At 42.5% G+C, this 19854-nt stretch overlaps 1 protein-coding gene across 2 annotated transcripts in view; it reads left to right on the top strand.

Annotated features, from left to right (window-relative positions):
* Positions 1-19854, top strand: part of KIAA1958 (KIAA1958 ortholog) — a 75351-nt gene that overhangs the window by 27231 nt on the left and 28266 nt on the right. For both annotated transcript variants that reach the window (XR_009965910.1, XM_062624272.1), the window contains exon 2: positions 1999-3270. Coding sequence is in view for 1 of the 2 variants with exons in the window: in XM_062624272.1 (XP_062480256.1) it covers positions 2112-3270 (1159 nt within the window). In the remaining variant the exon portion in view is untranslated. The remainder of the gene's footprint in view (positions 1-1998; positions 3271-19854) is intronic.

Raw genomic sequence — 19854 nt, 5'->3', positions numbered from 1 at the left:
ATCTCAAAATGCTTGTATAGAAGAGGACAGGGAACAAAATGAGGTGTAACATTGACACGAATGCTGTATTTCAGTTGGGAAAAATATAAAGGGCGTTTCTGCCTATATAAAAATGCAAGTGAAATGAGAACAATGGGAGCTCTGAGTCTTGCAGGTCATGCTTACAAAGCCCAGGAGGGATGTTAGGGAGAGTCTCCAAAAAGACCTGCGGAAATGAGCATAAGTTCCCAGTTACTTTCAGCTGAGCAGTAACTTCAGAACATTCTCGACCCATCCTGTGCCCAACAACCCTGAAATTTTGCATGGTTTGAGGTTTTTTGTTACTGATCTTTTCCAGCAACTCGAATAACCTTCACTTCTAAAAGTATGACAACAGTGTAAAGAAAGAGAGACTGTCCAGTCTGAAGACCCTGGGTGAGGGCTATGTGTTGGGGTCCATCTGTGAAGCACTGACTTTGTTACAGACTACTGGAGTTTGAGTTACCTAGACCTGTTGAAGTCAGCTAGACCTTCACAGTTTACTTTCCTCTATTTCTTCCACAGTCCTTGAGGATCTTCGCAGTAGAGGGTAGTAATTTACCCCCTCAGAGATGGACTGCTGAGGGGTCCAGTATCCCACTAGTGGCATCTGTGAGAAAAGTGATTTGTGCTATCTTTCTCAATGCTCTAGGATTGTACAGACGTTTGACTAATTGGTTGTGGTAAAAAAAAACAAAAAAAACCCTAAATTATTATTGCAGTATTTAAGTAATAAAATGACTGAATAACAGTAAAATGTGCACTGACTGCAGCTTAAATGTGGAAGTGTGAACATTTTGCATTTTGCAGAACTTTATAAGCAAAATAAAAGTTAAGAAATAATTAACAGCAAATGTTCCTGTGAGCAACCTCTTACAGTAATGGATGATTTACAGCCAGTACAAGAGGCCAACTGAGCATTCCCACTGCAATCTTAAATTTTTGTGGATCAGAGAAACAACTGTAAGTTGTTTCTACAAAGTCCTCGCTCTGAAGTCCTGAGAAGTTGAGGACTTGCAGTCTTGTGAGGGATGTGACCTTCCCTGGAAAGTAGTGGTACAATGTGGGCAGGAAGCAGTTTCTGGCAGGAAAAGACGAACATCTGCAAGGTTTTCTATTTTCATGTTTGACCTGAAACATTGTAGGATTCATGGCTTTGACCCGAGTTCCATGCCTTGTGCTACAAATTTCCGGGTAGTTCTGATGAAAGTGGCAAGTGTTTCTCTTGAACAGAATTCATTATTTAGATCTGGGAAAATAAACTATGATAAAAAGCAAAAGGTTAACTCTCAGAGTTTAAGGAAGGTTAATTATGTCTTAAACCTTGCACATCCCTTAAACTTCTTGTAAGCTGTTGGACAACTGATGGCTGTCAGTGTCGCACAGCAAAGGGTGAATTTGATTGTTTTTTCCTTATATTGAAATGAAAGTTTCTGGCCTTCATTTTCATGCCTCTCAAATTAGTTGAAAAAGAGATATTTGATACATTTGAGAAATGTGCATAAATGATTAAAATGTCATAAAATTTCATCAGGTGCAGAGGGAGTATCTGAGCTGGAGCTTGATTGCCACACTGGTGTTGAAGATAAATTGTATGTTTTAAGATTGGATTTAATTTTCACTTCCTAAGTATGAGGATGCAGTCACCATGTTTTGGGCTGCATTTGGATTTTGTCAGAGATTTAAGCTTCGAATCGTATCACCTCTGATACTGAACTGCCTTGTTTAAAAACCGGTTTTATCTTATTTTAGTTGTGTATTGCAGTGATGTTCCTTCCCTTGGGTTTAAAGGCAGAGTTTTTGTGGGCAGAAAGAGAAATGAGGCCACTTAAAAGCAGCCACCCTTTTGAGAAATGTATTTTGGAGTGCATGAGATGAGTGAAATGTGTTTAGCTGAGCTTACAAATGTTTCACTTGCCCATGCAAACGTGATCTTGCTTCAGAAGTGCTGAAGAGCGGGGTTTTGCTCTCTATTTGCAGGCAAGCAGCAAGCATGAGCTTGGCAACACAGCACTGTGAGTGGCAGGACCCTGTGGTCTGAACCGTGTCTTCAGCTGACTATCCAAGTGGCGAGGCGCCGTTGATCCTGTACCATGGAGGACTGCCTTCACACCTCCTCTGAAAACCTCTCCAAGCTGGTGAGCTGGGCCCACAGCCATGGGACCATCTGCAGCCTCATCCCCAACCTCAAGCACCTCCTCTCCGAGGGGTCCCATGGCAATCTGACTGCCATGTGGGGCTGTAGTGCCGGCCATGCCTACCACTGGCCCCTGGCTGCCACATGCCGGGCTGGTTCCCAGGAGCGCGTCTGTTACCAGGACAGCCGCAGCTTCAACTCAGACAGCCCCAGCATGCTAGGGGTGCCCTCAGAGGTGCAGGCCAGCCCTCTGGAGCGCTACCCAGGGCGGTCGGGCAAGGCCAAGCTGGATTGCACCCGCACCCGTGACTCCTGCGACTTCTCCTACTGCAGCGAGCCGTCGGAGCTGGGTGAGCCCGTGGAGGAGTATGAGGATGAGGCCACCCTCTTCGACATGGTCTGTGAGTCCTCCGTCACCGATGAGGACAGTGACTTTGAGCCGCACACCCAGCGGGCCCCCGCCGGCCCCCGCAAGCGGCCAGCTTCCAGCCAGCCCACCACTGCCCAGGCCCAGCCTGCTGACGAGGGCAGTGGCGAGGTGCTCCTCAAGAAGATCAAGCAGGAGCTCCCCGAGGACTACTACATAGTGGCCAATGCTGAGCTGACTGCCGGTGCCGACGGGCCAGCCCTGGCCCTTACACAGATGTCCAAGCCCAAGCCTCAGACCCAGGCCGGGCCCTCCTGCCTGGGCCCTGCGAGGGCCCTGCCCCAGCCCGCGGTGGGCCCCGACCCTGATCCACAGCACCCCTCCACCTCCCCACCCGGCCCACCGAGGCTGGTCGCACAGAGGCCGCTCCGGGGCCCCCTGGCCTCCCCAGCACGGGGGGCAGGCAGTGGCCCCGTGGCTGCCCTGCAGGCGCCAGCCACCAGCTCCAACGCCGCCACCGCCGCCTCTGGGAAGCCCATCAGCATCCCGCTGTCAGCCCTGCAGCTGCCTGGTCAGGAGGAGCTGCCGGCCGCTGAGGACGCCCTCCCGCCCGCCCCGCAGGCGGCCCCAGGCGGCGAGATGGCCAGCTCGCCGTCGGTGGGTGCCGAGCCTGAGGTCAGCTCCAGCCAGCAGCAGCCCCCCACCATCCCCACCACCACTCCTGAGGCAGCGGTGCAGTCAATGCCAGGTATGATATTGGGTGGGAGCTGAGGGGCAGTTTTGGGGGCAGGAACCCCAGGCATGGCTTTGGGGGAGGGCAAGGAGACCGGGAGAAGGTGCAGCTGGCTCATAAGTCAGTATGTAGAGAAACAGTCATAGAGTCATAGAATCATAGAACGGTTTGGGTTAGAAAGGACCTTAAGATCTTCTAGTTCCAACCCCCCTGCCATGGGCAGGGACGCCTCACCTGGAAGACAATTTGGAAGACCTCAAATGAGCAAAGTCTAGGAGCAACCCCTATGAGAAATTGTACCGCTGCATAGGGAAAGAGCTCTTTGAGGACAGGTTTACAGGTCCAATTTGGGTGCAGTTCTGTCATGGGAGAGGGCGTGCAGCCACTTTGCCATGTGCATGGGACAGGGAGGACATGAAATACAGCCATGCACACTTTTGATGAAGTAGAAAAGTGGTCTGAATCAGGGGAGCCTAGAGTTGGGGGCCGGGTGTTTCCTTCCCCCTGAGAGAAGAGTGGTGTTTGACATGGAGAGGCAAAAGAGGGCATAAGGACAGTATTGAACGGTTTCCCTGACCCGTAAATCAGCAAAGCTTCTAGAGAAAAGGAAAATCACAACCTTAACAATGATATTGATAACATTTAAACTTTAATACAAGAGAAAAAAAAAGCAAGATTTTTTTTTTTTTTTTACTCTGTTCTCAGGGGGAAAGTGGAAGTTTTCATACCTCATGCCCTTCATTTTTTCATATCCTGCTGCCGTCAAAGCACCAAGAATTGGGGCCAAGAGATCATCAACATTATCAGACAGAGCATGTTAAACCAGTGTACTTATGCTGAATGATTATCTGATGTGCAGAATAACTCAGTGTTGGCTGTAGATCTTCTAGAGGGGTCAGAAATCTGTTTCTTGGGCGGATTCGCTGGCTCCCTCTGGACCTGAGTGCACACAGTGCTGGCTTTGCTCTTCCAGCTGGTGAGCTGTGCCATCCTGGGAGGAGGCCAGGGTAGGAGCAAGTTCTCCATCTGCTCCCTTGCTGGCTCAGTCTAGGAGTGTCTGTCAGACACAGTAGAGCTAAACAGTGGAGGGGGTGGAAAACTGCCTATATGCAGTCCTTGTGGCAGCTACTCTGAGCACTAGAAACAGTGACTTTAACAGCTTGGACACTACTTCAATGTGGACTTCCTGAAACCTGATTGAACGGTAGTAAATCTGTTAAGTGTCAAGAGCCTGCAGGTCTTGTTGTCAAATAACACAATGGGCAAAGTTAAATGCCCAGTTTTGCCAAGTAAAACTTCACTAACCATTAGAAATTAGAAAGGATGGTAATTGTCTTAGTTGCAGCAAAGCAAATTCTTTGGGACCCATTTCTGCATGGCTGCATCTTTGTGATGTTACTTTGCAGTAGTCCTGTCATGTAACAACTCCTTGTGGAAATTTCCTCACAAATGCCACGTGGTTTAGAACTGACTCTGCTCAGGTAAATATGAGAGATATGGCGTGCCTGATGTCAATCCACATTGTATGGTAAACCCATTTATTCTGCATTCCTCAGTTCATAGCATATCACTGCTTTATGTATTCGAGCTGGTTTCTACCAACCTGCCTCTGCAACTTGCTTAGTCTGAAACTTGCAAGCTGGGACAATGAAATATAAACCTAGGCAGAATTTGTCCATGTAGGTGTGTGTTATTTGGGAGAGTGATTTACTTTCAACAGAATCATTAAAAAAACCAAACCCTTTCAAACTGCTTTTACCAGGTCCTCAGAAAACAAGCAAGGTAAGCAGTTGTTACTGCTTAGGGTTAAACCTCACAAGTGTGGACACAGTGCCACATTTTCACATTTACGGTTTCCAGAGCAGGGTAAGTCCATGTCTAGCATCCCACTGTGAGGACAAAGTGGGAATGCATTTGAGTTTACACCCACTGTGTAAATTAACCCTCAAAGCCTGCTAGCACTTCTTGCAATGTGCTAGGAGATCTCAGCATGCTGTCCAGATTCCAGCTTGCTGAGTTATGTTGTCAGTACTTAAATTTCTTGTGTTGTTCTCAAAAAGTGTTACACAGTTCTCCTCAGCCTGGTATAGCGTTGCTGTAATATGCTGTTACTGTACTCAGAGGTAGCTGCATTTTAAGTAGGATAAAATGACTGACATATGGCTAAAACTTGATACATCAATAAAGTCACCAATTTCCATAAAGCCTGCTCCTTTGGGAATGAAGTGCTGGCATTAATAAATCTTCAGGTTGCAGAAAAGTGGGCAATGTTGGCAAGTGAATTCATTACAGATGTGTAACCCTGCACAACAGATCCTTGTAGATAAAATGTGGAGGTCTGATTAAAGACTAGTGGAGGGTGATTGCTCATGTGTAGTAATTTCATTAGGTTGTTTCTTAACAAAGAGCAATGCACTGAAAGTGGTGCATGATGTGTAAAATTCAATTAATAATGAACTACAGCAGGATGTTTATTTGTCCTGTGTAAAAATATTCCTGTCCTGAAAAGACAGAAACAAGGATGAGTATAATTCTTATGTTTAAAAAAAATAAGTAGGAAATTACTATTCTAAGGAGCCTAGAGCGTTTGTTAGTTTATAGACTCAGTGTATGCTTGACAAACAAACAAAGGTACAGTTGCAAGTAAGTAGAGGATTTAAATTCTGCCTTGTTCTGTACAAAGTGTGGCTTAATTTTAAAATATGAAGCCTTGCTCCTGGTTCCATAGAACTGGTTGTATGTTTATGATGTCTTTGCAGGACTAAGGCCTTAAATGAGAAGTTATGATTAAATATTGTGATCCAACCAGCATGAAATACTACTTTGAGTTTTAGTTTAAGTGACATATCCTTGCATTTGTATCAGACACGGCTGATAGTTTCCATGCATAGTAACTTTGCAGGTCATGAAAGTTTGAGTGAGGTTCTCCATTAAATCAAAAATCTTAATGATGTTATGTTAGCTTAGAGCAGTTCAAGCTGCATTACACTTTTGGACTAGTTTCTCTTTCAAACTTTTTTTTTTTAATCTCTTTTACTCTGTTTAATTAAACTGTGCCAACACAGGAACTTTACAAAGGTATTTTCTTGTCTTAAAGGTGAAATGGCATGCCAATGACAATTCAGTGAGCTTCGACACTGATTTCTGTTGATTTTAGGTCTCTATCTAAGCTTTGTGAAATATACTGAATTATTTTTGTTAAAGCTCAGCCCTAATAAAGCAGACGCTCATCTGTGAATTTTCAGATTGTTCCTTACCAGTTAGCAGAAGCCTTCAAGTGTAAATGTAGGTACTATTTAGTCTTTTTTTGTTTTTTTCTTGTAGAAAAAATGAAAGGATTTACATCTGATAGGACAGAAATTTTTGCAGTAGTGGAGAGCACAGAATTTCTGCAATTTCTGCTTTCTGAACAGCCTCTTTTTTCTTTTCCTTTTGCTAATACTTGGTCTGGTTTTTATGTCTGAAAACCAGCAAAGGAGGGCAAGGTAGGTCATATCAGTGGAGATGGAAGGTCAGTAAGAAACATGATGCTTTAGGCTGCAGTTCATGCAGCCTAGAAAAATTAGTGACATTAGGATATCTGAAGCCATGAATAGAAAAGATTTGATGTTATTGCAGAAAAAAGTGGAGGATGACTATGGCTTAGAGGAGGATATTGGTTACTGTCAAAGAGGCAGTTTTGATTCTCACAGAGATAGGGCTCACTTTGTAAGCAGAATTGCTGAAGTATTTATGAAGAATACTTACTTGTTTCCTGAAGACTGAGGATGAAGATGTGCTTTGGATTAACAAAACAGTGCAGCAAGACATCTCTGGTCCAACACTATAAATACAGGAACGAGGATTTCCATGAGGATACACTAAAATACGTCAAATTCATATGTACAAAATATGCAGAAGGCAAAGAGTAGTGTGTAGAGAGAGAAAATAAAAAGTCCAATAAATGAAGTGACTAGGGTTGTTGCTTCTGCCAGACATATGGCAAATCATATTATCATATTCTGTGGAACCATCACAGGGCCTTCATGCATATCCATTGCTGAAATTGGCAGGCTTTTGGGTGATATTTGCAGAGTTTGGAAAGGAAACAGGCTGTCCACAAGCACCACTGCTTTCTTATACAGCATGCCGCACACTGTCTCTCTGCCGTGGTAATCAAACGGTACTGGAGGTTGAATGCGTGCCCTGATGGATGGTGCACTGGTCTGTGCCGAGGGCAGTGCTTTGCCTTGGCCTTGCTGACTCTGATGTCTCTGATGCTTCTGATGCCTCTGAGCTCTTGCTGTTCTTTATTTTTTTGTTTCCTGTAGCTGTTACGTGAGGTGATCAGTGTCTGGTGATCAGCTGAGCCTGGTGACTTGGGCAAAGATCTAGTTCTTGTTCTGTGCTCACATCATAGGAAAGTGCAAGCAGGGATTGAAGCCTTTCATGATTGGCACCTAACATGGCTTGACTTTCACTCTGCTTTTAGTGTGGACAGCCCTGTCTGTTCCAGGTGTTCATGGAATATCTCTATCTGATTATGACCATTATAAAATACAGTGCATCTGCATGCAGTGCAAGTCTGATGTTCATGTGGAGCTTTCTTAGGTGGACTATTTTGAAGTATTTTTCTGCAACCAAAAGAGCTAGGACCTCTTCCTTCCCTTTTATCCCCCTCTGCAATTGTGTGGGTTTAAATTAAGTGGGAGCTGTGATGATCATAAGACTTGCGAATTAGGAGCTGTTAGATGAGCATCAAAATGTTACAAGACTTAGAGGAGAAAGAAGCTCCCCACATCTCATGAATTGCCAGTTTTAACTAGGTTTACCTTAAACTCCTGAATCACTATTCACACTGCAAGGGGAAAAAAAAAAGTGTCAGCTAGCACATTCCAAAGGAATGCAAACAAGGAAAAGTCTTTTTTTTAGAGGTATAGAGAGTATTAGCCATACATACACAAAGACCAAACTCATCCCAGCTGTAATCCTTCCAAGTCCAGTGGAACTCTGCCACGAATGAATACAACACAAGGCAAATAATCATGTCAAAATAAAGTCACAAAACTTTATGTAAGCTCTTCCAAGAACACTCAGATACTTGCTGATCAGTCTCTACATTTGTAATTTACATACAAAGATTGATGACTTTTGGCTAAAATGGCTGCTGAAGCCTGCCTCCAGGGACATGACTGCTGAATGTGGTCAAGCAAACAATGAAACGTGTGTAGGGGTCAGACAGTCTCTTCCTCTTTGTATTGTACTAATGAGTACAGAGCCCACTGGTATCTCCTTAGGTCCTATGATTTATATCTATTCTTGCTCTAGTAGCTGAACTAGAAATAGTAAGTGCTGAGATACATAATTACAAAGAGCATAGTGCTTTTTTTTTTTTTTTATAAAGTTAGGAGGGCCTAGCTTATTTAGAAGAATAAAATCAGATCATTATAGTTTTAATCATCAGGAAAAGGAAGGTAGTGAATTGATTATCCACCTCCAGCACTGTAACTACCTTCTTTCTGATCTTGCAGCATGGATTTGCCAGCCCACTCACACCCTTAATTATCTGTGTTCAAATGCTGTTAAATTATAAAGTAGTGTTTGGGAGGCTTGATCTTAAAACTTCTGCTAATGAGGCTGATACTGCTTATCTTTACAACATTGTAAAGGATTCCTCTTTAAAACTGGACAGGAACATAAAAAGGAGAATTCCAGCACTGGCGAAGTAGTCGTCTGTTTGCTTTTAGCATCTGAGTACACAGCATGACAGTCAAATAGAAGAAAAAATGAAACCATAGTATACTAATAATTCTAATACAAATGAGTATATTTTATGAAGCTGGTCCTACAAGAAGCATTTGTCAAGTTAGCAATTCTTGCAGAATACTGAAATGAAAGCTCATCAGGTATTACAACATCTTTAGATCTTCACTGTAATTAAGAAATGTGTTTATCACCATTTCAGGATTCCACATGTATTTTCTATAGTGGAAATTCCTTCCAGACACAGGATGCTCATTCCAGCCTCAGGAACCTTAAAGACCAGCAGTAGACTTGTCATATACAGAGAGATCTTCTTGCTTTCCTTAATATTATGTAATTATCAAAGCAACTATGCACACAAGAGTTTAGACTGCTGCTTTTCTTGATGTCAGTGCTTATTTCCCCTGTTCACCATGGACCTGCAGCACACAGAGACACCTCCTGGCAGCAGTGTTACTGTATATATACATAATTTTGGAGGAAACAGTTCATGAGTATTCATGCTGAAAATAGATTGGTGTGGGAGACATTTAGAATAGAATAGTTAGGGTTGGAAAGGACCTTAAGATCATCTAGTTCCAACCCCTCTGCCATGGGCAGAGACACCTCACACTAAACCATGTCACTCAAGGCTTTGTCCAACCTGGCCTTGAACACTGCCAGGGATGGAGCATTCACAGCTTCCTTGGGCAGTCCATTCCAGTGCCTCACCAATCTCACAGTAAAGAACTTCTTCCAGAAGTCTAACCTAAACTTCCCGTGTTCAAGTTTGAACCCATTACCCCTTGTCCTATCACAACCGTCCCTAATGAAGAGTCCTTCCTCAGCATCCTTACAGGTCCCCTTCAGATACTGGAAGGCTGCTATGAGGTCTCCACACAGCCTTCTCTTCTCCAGGCTGAACAGCCCCAACTTTCTCAGCCTATCTTCATATGGGAAGTGCTCCAGTCCCCTGATCATCCTCGTGGCCCCTCTCTGGACTTGTTCTTTTTATATTGAGGACACCAGAACTGCACACAATACTCCAGGTGAGGTCTCACGAGAGCAGAGTAGAGGGGCAGGATCACCTCCTTCGACCTGCTGGGTCACGCTTCTTTTGGTGCAGCCCAGGATACAGTTGGCTTTCTGGGCTGCGAGCACACACTGAAGCCGGCTCATGTTCATTTTTTCATCAACCAACACCCCCAAGTCCTTCTCTGCAGGGCTGCTCTGAATCTCTTCTCTGCTCTGACCCAGGTGTAGGACCTTGCACTTGTCATGGTTAAACTTCGTAAGGCTGGCATCAGCCCACCTTACAAACGTGTCAAGGTCCCTCTGAATGGCATCCCTTCCTTCCAGCATATCAACCAAACCACACAGCTTGGTGTCATCGGCAAACTTGCTGAGGGCACACTCAATCCCACTGGCCATGTCACTGAAAAAGATGCTGAACAAGACCGGTCCCAACACCGATCCTTGAGGGACACACTTGTTATTGATCTCCAGCTGGACATTGAGCCATTGACCACAACTCTTTGCATGCAGCTATCCATCCAGTTCTTTATCCACTGAGTGGTCCATCCATCAAACTGACATCTCTCCAATTTAGAGACAAGGATGTGATGCTGGACAATGTCGAATGTTTTGCACAAGTCCAGGTAGATGACATCAGCTGCTCTACCCCTGTCCATCAGTTCCATAGCCCCATCGTAGAAGGCCACCAAATTGCTCAGGCAGGATTTCCCCTTAGTGAAGGCATGCTGGCTGTCACCCAGCACCTCGTTGTTTTTCATGTCCCTTAGCATGCCTTCCAGGAGAGTCTGCTCCAAGATTTTGCCAGGCACAGAGGTAAGACTGACTGGTCTGTAATTCCCTGAGTCATACATTTTCCTCTTCTTGAAAATGGGGGTTATATTTCCCTTTTTCCAGTCATCAGGAACTTCATCTGACTGCCGTGTTTTTTTGAATATGATGGACAATGGCTTAGCAACTTCATTCACCAGCACCTTCAGGACCTGCAGATGGATTTCATCAGGTCCCATAGACTTGTGCACATTCAGGTTCTTAAAGATGGTCTCGAACCAGTACCTCTCCTACAACGGGCCTAAGATCTTCATTCTCACAGTCCCTGCGTCTGCCTCCCAAGACTTAGGTGGTGTGGTCAGAGCATTTGCCAGTGAAGACTGAGGCAAAGATGTCCTTAAGAACCTCAGCCTTCTCCAAATCCAGGGTAGCCAGTTCTCCTGATAGCTTCTAGAGAGGGCCCATGTTGTCCCTAATCTGTCTTTTATTTGCAATGTACCCATAGAATCCCTTCTTGTTATCTTTCACATCCCTAGCTAAGTTTAATTCTAACTGGGCCTTAGCTTTCCTAACTCAGTCCCTAGTTTCCCAGACTATATCCCTGTATTCATCCCAGTCTGCCTGTCCTTGCTTCCACCTTTTATAAGCCTTTTTTTTCCCCTCTTAAGTTTCCTCAGCAGCTCCTTATCCATCCAAGGAGGTCTCCTGGCCCTCCTGCTGCACTTCCTTCTAGTCCGCACGCAACCCCCCTGGGCTTGTAGCAGGTGATCCTTGAATATTAACCAAGAGTCTTGGGCCCCCTGCCCTCTAGGGCTATATCCCATGGAACCTTACTAAGCATGTTCCTGTAGAGGCCAAAGTCTGCTCTCATGAAGTCCAACACAGTGAGCTCACTGCACACTCTTCTCACTGTCCTGAGGCGAACACAACCATTTCATGATCGCTGCAACCTAGGGTGCCCTGGAACATCACTTTTCCAACCAGCCCTTCTCTGTTGGCGATCATGAGGTCAAGCATGTTTGATGATGAGCACTGAATTGTATTACCTGCAGCAAAAGCTGCGTAGGCCTACTGATCCTGTGTAATAGGTGAGGAATGGGAGTTTCCATACGGTCTGTGGAAACTGCTTGCCTGTAGCTAGGAAGGAGTTTAATCTCTACTCTCAGAAAGATCTACTGCAGCCAAGCTCCAGCAGTTTTTAAGGATGAAGTCTGTAAAGCATGCGAAGTTCAGCTGCCAGACAGTCAGGAATATTCTCTGAGGTTTTGAATAGAGAAATAGCATCACTGAGAATTATTGACATGTATAAAAATGTATGTTTTATATTATTGACATGTATAAAAATAATTATTGACATGTATAAAAATGTATGTTTTTAATTCATAGTACCATAGCACAAACACTATTAAGTAAGATGGTGTGTGATATTAAAAGAGGAACTCCCTGTTTCGATGAATGATTGTGTTCTGGAGCATCAGTGCTCATTTCAGACTTGGAAATGTACCCTCTTCTCCATTACCCCAACAAATAAGGCAGAAAAGCAGAAAGTAGGAAGAAGAAGGGAGAAGTAGAAAACAATCATTTTTGCAAGACCGTCATCATCTAAGTGCTATGCTCTCCCTTTCACTAAAGGCATTCTAAACAAGATTAAACATTTCTGTGCAAAATGATGTGTTTTGTGATACTGGTGTGTAAAGGAAGAAAATAAGGACTCTGATAGTTCCAGCTGTCTTGAAAACATGGAAGCAACGAAGGAAACTGGACAAATCTGTAGTGAACATCACTTCATTTTTAGGAAACAGGAGATTATTAACGTGGTGGGTGTGTTTTCTTTGTGTGGTCTTTGCAATTGCTTTGTTCAGTTTGAAGCTATTTCCATCTTAGGATTTGTCAGTCTTAAAGTAAGAAAAGAGAGCTAAGGCAGGATCAGATTGGGATCTGCAGATGAGATGCAGCACAGCAGCCATAGACACTCACCCTGGAAAGGCCTCAGACATGCACTTTTGCACTTTGGATGCTAGAACAGAAAAGGAATACAAGATTTGGTGGTTTAGGTCAGCATAGTTTCTGAGAGAGTTTTCCCACTTTGGATGAGGCTGGTACTTGAGTAAATATATTTACAGAAAAACTATTTTTGTATTCAAGGCCAAAGTGTCTAATAGCAGCAGTGAACTTCAGGAAGAATTGGTTTCATCTGTATCCATAATGGGAGCATGCCATTTTTGCATGAGCTGTTCTCTGAAGCTAGCACACAATCACTTCTTATATCTCCCCTTTTCTTCATATGTAAAGTATTATCCTCTTAGTGAGACTTGTTCTGTCATGTCATCTTCTTTTTGTGCTTGCAGTATGCCTACAATGTATTTGAGCATCAAACAGATCAGTAAAAATTTCTAAGTGTATTTCCTGTCTATCTAAGCAAGATAACAATTTTGAATACAGAAAATCATGTTTGATTTTTCCAGAAAACAAAACAGAAGCATGCTGGTAGATACTTTGTCATGGCTGGCAAAGCACTGGTGCTTGCTAAAACATGCAGATCCTGGAAGCATTGAAACATGTTGAAATCCATCTTTCTTTGATAAAGTATGCTTAAGTGAATCATAGAATCACATGGAAAAGATCTCAAGATCATCTAGTTCCAACCCCCCTGCCATGGGCAGGGACACCTCACACTAAACCATGTCACCCAAGGTTCTGTCCAGTCTGGCCTTGAACACTGCCAGGGATGGGGCATTCACCACTTCTTTAAGATGTTCCAGTGCCTCACCACCCATATGCCCATGCTGATTGCAGGAAGTGTTGAACTAGGCTATCAAATCAGAACCTCGAGAGAGAGAAACTGAAATGTCTACTGCAGCAGAAAAAATTGGACTTAGAGATAATGTGATCAGACCAAAGCCATTTAATACAAAGCATATATCCTTTTTATACTGTTGTCTGCATCTGCTTACAGTAGCTTGCTGTATTATAATTGGATACATATTCTTGTACCACACAGCAGCTACTGCTACATATACAATAGCTCGCTGTATTATATTTGGATACATATTCAATAGCTTGCTGTATTGTAATTGGATAAATATACAATAGCTTAGTATATTATGCTTTGATACGTATTCTTGCAGCACACAGCAACTAGTATACAATTGGTCAAATAAGCATATGGAAACTTAACCTTTAAAACTTGCTAACAGTTCACTATTTTGTATCTTAGCACATTCCAGTTTCTTCTCATCTTGCTTGCACCGTTACTTTTGCTTCCTTACTCACATCCTCCTTCATCCTGGATTCACGTTGAGCTCCACATAGGCACTTGCTGACTTGGGAACATGGCCATTCTTTGCTAAAAATCCATCCACAGTCTACTTTCCTTGATGAATCTTGCTAGGGCACTCCACAGACTGGTCACACAAAAGCTACTTTCAACATTGTTTTTTCTGAACAGCTTGAATGTGTCTAGTAGCCTCTGTAGGATGATTGGGCAGAGCAGCATTTTGATTTCCCAAATGAGTGCATTGGCTGGAGCCAAGCAGTGTTGCCCTGCAAAAACGGTAGGATGCTGCTGATCACTTGAACTTTGTGATCCTGGCTGCCCCTGAATCCTGTTGGAAGCCAGGAACAGGATTTCTTGCATGCATGTCATGTAAAAATTTATGCTGAGGGCCTTGTTGAGTCTGATGAAAGCTTTATGTTATGTTCTTAGTTATACATTGGCCATTAAGTGTATTGGCTGCATCTTACTTCTAACATACACCTGTCACTCACATTAATTAAACACTAAGTGCATACACACACACATGGAAATACTGTGCATATTCCTGTTGATTAAACCCAGAATGACCGTCAGGGACACTGTGGTGTGTTGTTGCTTTTCATTAACTAGGTCTTCATAATGAAAACATCACTTGAAACCATACAGCTATGGATTAATAATACTTAATCGCTTGTTGTGGGAGAGTCCTTGGGTGGGAGAGGGAAAGGGAGTAAGAAAGAAAAAAGCTGCTTTTTTGTTCAGAGAAGGGAAAAAATGATTCTGAGCTATTCTGACCCAGGTCATGTCACCCCAGTGCAAAGCTGAATATGCCATATTACTGATTTTTTTCAAGCAGGACATTCCTGTAGTCAGAAATCAACCATGGGAAAAATTCATCTCTGATCTTTGAATAGCTTGCTTTAACTTTCTGTTTATACTCACCTCTCTCCTAACTGGGTGTCTGCCTCATCTCTGCTTTACTGCTGCGGGTGGTCAAGGATAGTAGCATGAGTGAGACACAGAAGTATGGACGGTTTTGTATGGGAATAATTTAATTTCGTCCACAACTTGTAGCACCCTTCTGATTGTGGTGAGTTCTATCCTTCAGTCATGTGCATGTGCCATATTCTGGGGATTTTTCACTGTCATTGACTCTGGTAAATGGAGTACTGCAAGTTCTTTGGGACTTACTCTCTTACTGACTGTACATCCAAGAAAATAATTAACAGTTGGAAAAACTATTATTGTCATTACAGTGCAGCATTCATACCTGGATGCTGATATGTTTTGCTTTTTGCTCACAGATTTTTTTTTTTTTATGCTGCCTGTATAGTGTCTTTTTACTTGTTTTCCCTCTCCAGATTTCAGATTACCCTTAGAAAACTTAGTTTGACAAATAACTCGGCCCATTTACCATTTGTTTGTACAGTTGTTAAATAGACTGGTTATTGTGCTAGTGTGTAATAAAATAGACATATATATGTATAACTTGCATCCACAATTACATCCACTAAATTACACCCCATGTCACCTCTTACACGAATTGGTTGGTGTTGGTTTTGGTATGAACTCATTCAGTAGCAGGGGAACTGGTTGTTCATATCCCATGGAGAAGGACAAATTATTTTTATGGAAATAACAATACAATCCCAACAGAAAAAAATTGACAACATAATTACAGAAGAGAATAACAGCATTCTGAGTGACAAAATGTGTTTGTGTGTTTGTCTCTATATACAAAGCTTGAAAAAAAATTGATATTACTCTTATTTACAGAGGCTTTACTTAAGAAGAGCTGCAAAATGTGACTAAATCTATTCAGTTAAACTATGGTGAAGTACGTTTAAACATTTATTCAAGAAATAAACTAATCGTGCCATGAACAACAGCCTGGTTCCTGGTGTATGTGCATTCCTTATCTCTTCTTCTCCTCTCTGTACAGAATTTCCAGCTGCTCCTTTCCAGCCTTTTGGGATTCCTTGTCCTGGCAAATGCCCGGACATGCCATGGCTAGTCTGGAACAAAGTATGTGCACTTTTTCAGCCATGGTGTGTGAGCAGCTGCCTGGCAGAGTATCTAATGTCTGAGGTCTGTGGCCTTTTTTGCACGTTGGGGTGTATTCCTGTCTCTGTCCTCTGCCCAGCTGTTGATTCTGCCCCAGCCTTGTAGGACCTCTACATCTTTGGACTTCCACTCCTCCTTAATATGGTGAGAGTTGTGTTTGCAAAGGTTAAAGTGAAATTTAAAGTCGACTTTTTTTTCTGGCATGCAAGGAGAATATGCTCAGGAGAGGTTGAAAACAGGAAAGCAGGCTAAAAAATACACCTTAGGAGCTGTTTGACTCTCAAATGCTGCACTTCATTCTCTCTGGAGATTTGTGTAGAGAGCTTGTCTTTAAAGTCTACTCTGTGACCCAGTGAAGACAAAGGAAATACGTATTTTAGAAGTGTGCACTGAAACTAGTTAGGCAGGGTAGTAAATTGTGAGCTCTTCATAGAGTTTGTACCCCCCGTAGGTTGCTTCACTCATAATGGGGAATATACAGTGTGGAAATGTAAAAGGAAATTGGTCTGGTTGGGCAAAATCACCAACAGAGAATCTCAGAAATAAAACTGCAAGTTCAGTAAGAAGGCAATTCGAGTACGTTACTAAATAAAAGATGGGTGTGAGAGAAAAGGTGCTGAAATGCAGTTCTTTGGGATGCATGTGCTGAGATTTTGTTATCAGAAGTCAGTGGCAGGAGCTCTCAACATGTTTCCGATTACCTGCAGGACGTAGTTCAACCAGAACAGAAAAGGGTACCTTTTGATTCACTACCACTGGCACTTTAATAAAATAAAGGGAGAAATGTCTGCAGTCTCTAATAAGCAATATATCAACTAGCTCTGTCAGCCTGTGTAGAGAGCTCTACAGCATGATTTATTATCTTAATTACAGTCATGTGGGCCTCATGCTCTTAAGTCTGAAACTGCTCACATTCTCAGCTTGATTTAAGAATATGCTTTGGCCAAGACTTAAAGTACAGCTTATTATGATTAATGTAATAAAATATTTATTACATACTCCTTTCCTCTGTTTCACTACCCTGGTTAGACAGCCTCATTTTGAAACAGTAATATAAATTAGATTTCAGATGATTAGGATCCTCATCTGTTTTTAATCTGTCTTCAGTGTTGTTCTTTTTTTCACATCCCTTTGTTCTGATTTTCCCTTCTCTCCCCCTCATCTTTATTTCCTTCCCATACTTCTCAGCTCTGCTTCTCAGCTGCTCTCTGGAGTGAATTAAAGGCAGGCAAACTTCATAGCCCTGTCTCATCCCTTCGAGACTTCTTGCATTGCTTTCTCAAGTATTAAAGTTACTTCCTAAATGCAGTAAGGCTGAAACTGGTGGAAAGCTGCAGCTGAGAACCCACTAAGCCTCTGGTGATGTGGGTTAGCATGTGAAGAGAAGACTGAACTGTAAGGGATACATGTTTGTGTCCCATTTCTTATTCTTCTTCCACAGGGTCTGCAACTGCAGACAGGCATAAAATTCCACTATACCAACTCTTCTAAAATGCTGTTTAAATCACAAAATACCTGTGATTTTGTGCAGAGCAACCCACTAGTTAAAATGCTGCCTGAGCAATCAGGACTTGCGAGATCTGTTTGCACGTTAATCTGGTTTTCTCTGTATGAGCTTGTAAAGGTGGAAACCTTTTGGAAAATGTAGCATTGTGGTTTTTTCTTATGTTAGAAATAAGAATTTGCTGTGATAATTTTTACATTTCCCCTAATGCTTCACTAATTTTTAAATGATAAGCTAATTCAAGACAGGAGGCTTTTCTTAGATCTTTACTGTAATTTTTTTGATAGTTTTGATTTTTCCTTCTTTTTTTTTTCTTTTAGCAGCTTTTGAATTGAGTAGTCTTATACATACAAATGTTATTCAGTTGTGCCACTCTTCCACCTTCTAAACATACAATGACTTAGTCCAGTTGATTTCTACATTTCTACATAAGCATACACTTAAATACAGGGATTTCAATCCAGAATTCGCTTAAAATATGCTGTGGTCACTTGGAAATTTATTAGGGGAAAAGCAGGTATTCTGCTGAGGGTCTGTATGCAACACCTTCTGGACTGTTGCCAAGCCCTCTTGGAAAAAGTGCATCGCTTCTGCTGTACATCATGCAGTTCCACTTCTCAGGGTGGGTTAGACAATCACTGACATACCCCTTTAATTCCTTCTGCCACAGATCATGAAGTAAATAACATGCTTTGAAAGGACATTATTTCACTGTATTGCTAAAAACTCCTGGGTAAAAATGAATTTTTAACCTGAAGAAAGCAATAGGCAAAAAATATCTTTTGTTTTTAGCCTTAAAGTTAAATCAGGACTTTGATTTTTCTAAGCGGGGTTAGCTGTAAATTGGTTGGAAATTATTAGAAAATTATATGGCTTAACAGAAAGCTGCATGCTCAACATAAGATGGCATTTGCTTCACATTGTTCATAGTGTTTTGCCACTTAATCAACTCCACTAGCACTCCAACAGCAGTTGACCTTCTTTTTTTTAACCCAAGCTCTGTAAGAAGAGCAGTTACATGTTAGAAGTGAACATAGCTGAAGAAAGTTTAGTCAGTTATTTTGAAAGGAAAGGGGTTTCACATCATTTTGAAAGTTTCTAATATTTTCTTAGGTTTGCAATATAGAAAGCTCCAAGCATGGCTTTTACATCCTCCACCTCTGTGAAGAGTTGGGTACCCGAACCTCAGTCAATTATATAAGGGTGCAAAGGATTTCTTTTTATAAACCTTCTGTAAAGTTGATAGCTAATACGAAAATGAGAGAGGGATAAGGCAGAGCAGATAGACCTGGAGCTGGTTCCAGGCTTGGTTATAGTACAGGTGACCAGCTCTGATTGAGTATATTTTGCCTGGACATCACCTAAGTACCAAATATCTTGTTTCTCCAGTGCTATTGCAAAATATCTTCAACTCCTGCTGTTTTCAGTGCTGTGCCCTGAGGGGCAGCTTTAGTGTCCTGCTGTCAAATGTTGCAGTGCTGGAGCTGTTTTTCCTGGGAAAGCTGGAGTTGGTGTATTTGTTCCTGCCAAATGGAGGTGGGATCTGGGTAAATGTGAACTGAGTAGCCCCCCTGTCGAGGTACAAAGGAGACATATCCCATTTTGAATTGCAGCAATTCACACCAGTGTGCATCACCGGACAGCTTCAAAAGGAGACAGGAAACTACACAGGTTCATACGCCAAAAATACCACTTTAAGTAAGTGTTCAGTGGAAGAACAAACTTGAGCTAAAACTACCATGCAGCACTTTTTCACTAGCCCTGACAAAACCAAAACCAGACAACTAGATAAAGTGGAGATCAAACTGTAAACAAATGAAAAAAAAAATTAATTTAGAAGATGCGCTTTGGGAATCTTTGTGCTGAAATAGCTCAGATATAGTGTACAGTCAGATGGAGAAGGAGAGGAGCCTTGTACAAAGTCCCTAGAGCACTGCTATTCTGAGCTGCTCATTAGTGATTGCTGGTATCCTCTGTGTAAAAGGTTGGTCCAGTCAGTCATAGGAAAGCATAAATTCTTAATCCCTTGTCATTTTTCTGTCATCTGAGAATCATGCAATAGTCACATTAATATTGATGTGAATTTATTGTTGAGTTTGCCAGCAAACCAGCCAGATTGCATCTTTTACCTTTTCAGGCTGTTGTGATGAGAAAGTAGTGAAAGTGAACGCAAACTGAAAACCAGCAATAGTGTCTGAGCTAGTGTATGTTTATCAGACCATTCTGTACCTTGCCAAAAGTGTACAGGTGA

The sequence above is a fragment of the Pezoporus occidentalis genome, unplaced genomic scaffold (genome assembly GCF_034315485.1).
Source record: "Pezoporus occidentalis ecotype Australia unplaced genomic scaffold, CSIRO_AGI_Poc_V1 ctg264, whole genome shotgun sequence".
NCBI lineage: Eukaryota > Metazoa > Chordata > Aves > Psittaciformes > Psittacidae > Pezoporus > Pezoporus occidentalis.
The sequence above is the reverse complement of the archived record's forward strand: the minus strand, read 5'-3'. Positions and strand labels throughout refer to the sequence as shown.